At 38.4% G+C, this 4,613-nt stretch overlaps 1 protein-coding gene across 1 annotated transcript; it reads left to right on the top strand.

The window, feature by feature from the left end:
- The first annotated feature begins 1,685 nt into the window (after window positions 1–1,685).
- LOC108000621 (uncharacterized) lies at window positions 1,686–3,382 on the top strand. The gene is made up of 3 exons (XM_017061071.3): window positions 1,686–2,422; window positions 2,574–2,743; window positions 3,000–3,382. The coding sequence occupies exons 1-3, from the start codon at window positions 2,286–2,288 to the stop codon at window positions 3,263–3,265; spliced, it is 573 nt and encodes a 190-aa protein (XP_016916560.1). The 5' UTR covers window positions 1,686–2,285; the 3' UTR covers window positions 3,266–3,382.
- Window positions 3,383–4,613: the final 1,231 nt, after the last annotated feature.

Genomic DNA, 4,613 nt, shown 5'->3' with positions numbered 1-4,613 from the left:
ACTCGATTCACGTTTCAGATCTCCGATTTTTCAATATTCACGTTCGAGACACGTTTTCTTGACACTCGATTCACAATTTCAGATTGTAAAAGATTTGTTAAAAAGAAAGAGTATCATGAGATTCAGTTCGTGTATCAGGTTAGGTTCCAGCTAACCTCACATCACGTTTCATCCATGCGTCTCGAATGCCGCGAGAACACTGAACCACCGTTCGTCGTACGACCTCCCCACTATTTACTTGGTTGCTCGTCGAGTCTCGATCTCATACGCGTATACGTATACATTCGGCCCCCGGTGTGGAAAAACCACTTTGCTGTTTTCCACGATTCTCCCTAGATGGCCAATGAACGATTCGTCGTATTTCTTTCGACTTGATCGATCGAAGATCTCTTCTCGTTATATCAAGCTCTTGATCGCTCGTAAAAAGTCGATCGACTTTATCTCGAAACTGACCAGAAAGATCTCGAACTGTTGTTTATCTTCGCTTTACTCGCCTTGTATGGGTAGTGTTCATCGAATACGAACAATCGGACGAGAGAAACGCATTTGTATATATCCAGCCGTTCTCATCTCGAAGATCTCGTCCTCGACAAAGGACGACCAGCCCCCTATTCGAAGGCCAAATCGTCCAAGGTCGATCATCTTACCGACCAAGCGGCTCGGTCGAGTTTTCTCTCCCTCCTTCTCTGACTTTCTCCTTCTTTCTCGCTCTCGTTTCAGTCGGTTCATCGAGCTGATGGGATTACGAAGGGGAACGAGTAGAGAGAGGAAGGAACTGAAGCATTACGCTTTTACGATTCGATTCCTTTGCTACCTGTTATACATATACCTGCTGCACGTTATTGCGAGTGAATGTATAACGATATAGGAGCGATAAAACGATAAGAAAAAAAAAGAATACTTTAAATATAAATAAAATTGGACACGAATTTCGAAGGTACGGGTTTTCGAATCCCAAATAAACTTTAGATGAAATATTGAAAAGTGTTCGTTTGTTGCGATTAAAAAGGTGAAACAGAGAGGAAAAACAAAAGCGTTTGAAAAGATGCAAAGAACCATCACGCAATTGGATACGTAAGAGTAAAAAGAGAAGCGGGAATCGGAGGGGAGCGGACTGCCTAGAGGAAAGGAAAGAAACGAAGAAGAGAGAGTTCAAGGTCGGGAGGATGGAAGAACCGCATTTACCGTAGGAGTGGTCGCGTGGGGGGTCGATGCGTCGTAGCCTAGAGCGTATGTATATGCGAGAACGGTTTTGGGACGGGCGCGTAATCCGAATCCGAAACCAGTTTCTGCCCCATGGGTCAACCATACCCCCATCCCTCCTCTTCGATGTCGTCTCTGCGTTCTATCCTCCCCCAAATGTAGCCATCCTTTTTTTCTTTTTCCACACACCTTTCTTCCGTCAACATAGAATCACACAGTTCTGTTTCGATTATCAAAGTTATGTCGTTATACAAGATCGAGGAATTAAGAATGACATCGATGTTTTTTATTTTTTTTTCCATTTTTTTTTTTATAATCAGTATCTGAAAGAGTAGAAATGTAAGTAGAAACGTATCGTAGATAATGGTTCGAAATATATTATGCTAACCTCTTAACGATTGTAACGGTCGATGCCGATTAAATAACAAAATAAAAATAACAGTCCTCTTTCTATTTATCGTGACTATTTTCTCTGATCGTTTATTACGTTGTTTTTTTAATTTTAATACTTGCAGTTTTCACATCGTTAAATTTTCTCGTTAGTTTTTTTGCACCGCGGCAAATTCATTATCATGAATAACCTCGTGACTTTTTATCAGACTCGAATGAAAATATAATTAGCTTTTCCATTGATACGCGAAGAAAAAATTTTAATCGAGAGAATCGTCTCGCGATTCGAAGAAGCACGATTCGAGTGTAGTTCATGTTCTTTTTCGATGGTTCGATTCTTAGAATCACAGCATCACCAATGTTATCTATCGGAAGTTTGGTTTGAATGAGATAAACGTTATGCAATTACGGAAGTAACGGAATATAGATTAGGTTTCAATTTAAGCGTTATACGCCATTGATATACATATATCTAATGAGAGATGTACTCGTGCGCACGGCTATCCGTCGATGACGCATCGCACACAGCTAAGGAAAGGTAATGGTTCGAACGTAATACGACATGGATGGAACTTCGAAGGGGGAAAGAAAGGTTACTACTGCGCGTTTCGTATAACTATTCGAGTAATCTCATTTTCTTGATTCACTCGTTCACCGCGTGTAAGTAAAACATTATTCGCATTATATTGCGTATGATCGTATGGAAAAAATTCATTGAGAAAACAGAGAAACGAAGAAAAGAAAAGAGAAGAAAAATAGAAACTAGGATGAGAAGATCAATCGTTGCCAGCATCAGTGTCGTGATACTCGTTGGAGCAATGTTGTGCAGGTTAGTCGATTGACAGGCCGGTTTCACGGCTTACTGATCGCGATGCATTTACGAAAGCCGGCTTTCTCCCTCATTCTTTTCGTGCGTGTGAGATATAGTGGGGCCAGTAGTGCCAACGCAAATTTTTACTAATGCGCATTTCGATTGGCAGCATCTCTGACGGACAAGTGTACATGGGAACGAATTGGTTGAAAGATCTGCACGAGAATATCAATGCGTTGAACAGGAATCTACAACAAAATATGTACCAGCTGCAACAACGAATACATAACACGGTGCAAAGAAATTTGGAACATGTTCATCGATTGACGGAAAATCTAGGTATGCGACTCGGTGTTAAATTTTCTCAATTTCTTTTCGACTCTTCTTATCTGGAAATTATTAACCTTATTATGCCAATGCGAACGTTCCTTTCACTATCAACCGAGAGATCCATTCTATCTTTCTCTCTCTTTCTCTCTATCTATTTTTCAAGGCAATCAAACGTTTTTTTCTATATATAACTATACGTATATAATAATAACTATACGTAATCATTTTGCGTGTTTCGAAATTGGATGATGTCATTTTTTTTCAGATAATAATTCTAATAATATGATGCAAATGATTGGAGGAAATAGTGTCATCGTATCGAATAATGATGGCACTAAGATCGTCCAATCCGGTCGCACTTCCGATGGAAAACCTTATATCCGTGAAAGCACGGACAAAATTATAGGCGACACTCTTCAACATATTGAAAGAATTTACGATCCCATTACTAATACTTCAAAGATGCACGGCTATACGTTGAATTTAAAGGATCCCTCGGCTAAACCTGTTCCGTTAAACGATACTGTGTAAACGATGCCAAGGAAAAACGATGCTACTACTTAATCCTTATATTTTAACAATAATCATTTATGTATCTAATATTTTATTTCCACATATGTAAAGGACAATAAATGAGTGAATAATCAAGTTTTTGAGAAATTTTGTCGCACGAAAAATTTCACGGTCCGAATCCTGTTTAAAATTTTTTTTTACACGAGAGCTTTTTCCTCGCGAAAAATGTGTTACGTGAGTGATAAACGTTTCACGAGTATGTATATATATATATACGTGTTAAAGTGGCGCCGAGAGAGGAACGAGAGATTCCACACGGGGTACCTTAAATGGAAATGCCCCTGGCTTGTCCTCGATTTCAAGCTCTTCTCGCCTTCTCTTTCAACGCGTTCCTCCTGTTTCTGCCATGCCAAATCCCTTCTATCTTTGCCCTCCTCTTTCATTTTCCTATCTCTTTCTTTTTACCCCCGCCAAACTTATTGCCATTCGCACACTTTCCATTTACCACAAGACGATCCCATCGGCGAATTGCGAAGATCGATTAAGATTTATGTATGAGAGTACTAATCTGCAAAATGAAAAAAAAGCTTCAATGTTAATTTTTCTCTTCAAGTCGAAGCATACACGCTTCAGATATTTATATTCGATTAGGATATTAAATTTGTTGGGATATTAACGACATATAAAAAATGTATTGAATAGACTCCATTAAGATTTTTAATTAATGGGTTAGGCAAGAAGAGTAATAAAGTTAATCGAATATTGCCGCCGTCGTTTCAGCGCATGAATATTGTGACGTAAGGATAGACAAGGAAAGCAAATAGGATGAGAAGGATAGAGATAATGTAAAAATATTGAAATCAGCGCCATCTTCAGAGTGCCGCAAATGAAACTCAATATATAAGGACAGAAAATAATAAGAGAAGGATAGAGATATGATAGGAATTGACCATCAGTGCCATCTCTCGAATATTGAAGATACCTCTTCATAAGTTGGATAATGTAGAGTAAGAATTCAAAGTTAGCGCTATCTTTTAAAAACATTATGGCGCTAGTTTTCAATTCTTGTTCTACATTATCTAACCCGAGAAGTGTGTACGATACTTGAGAGATGGCATTGATGGTCAATTCCTATCATATCTCTATCCTTCTCTTATTATTTTCTGTCCTCGTGTATTGAGTTTAATTTGCGGCACTCTGAAGATGGCGCTGATTTCAATAATTTTATCCTATCTCTGTCCTTCTCTTACTATTTGCTTTCCTTGTCTATTCTTAATTCAAAAAATTTAAAAGATGGCGCCAATTTCATTACCTTTATTGTTTTCTTTGTCTATAATATTAATAATATCAATCGAAGCAAAAAATG

The sequence above is a fragment of the Apis cerana genome, linkage group LG15, assembly GCF_029169275.1.
Source record: "Apis cerana isolate GH-2021 linkage group LG15, AcerK_1.0, whole genome shotgun sequence".
Classification (NCBI taxonomy): Eukaryota; Metazoa; Arthropoda; class Insecta; order Hymenoptera; family Apidae; genus Apis; species Apis cerana.
Note: the sequence above shows the minus strand (reverse complement) of the source record. Positions and strands in the feature narration are given on the sequence as shown.

Excerpts from the sequence above, each read along its gene's own strand:
- LOC108000621 (XM_017061071.3), top strand. The coding sequence starts at position 2,286 with ATGATCGTATGGAAAAAATTCATTGAGAAAACAGAGAAACGAAGAAAA. Across the intron at positions 2,423-2,573 it reads GTTGGAGCAATGTTGTGCAG|CATCTCTGACGGACAAGTGT; the intron begins GTTAGTCGATTG and ends TTCGATTGGCAG. Across the intron at positions 2,744-2,999 it reads TCGATTGACGGAAAATCTAG|ATAATAATTCTAATAATATG; the intron begins GTATGCGACTCG and ends ATTTTTTTTCAG.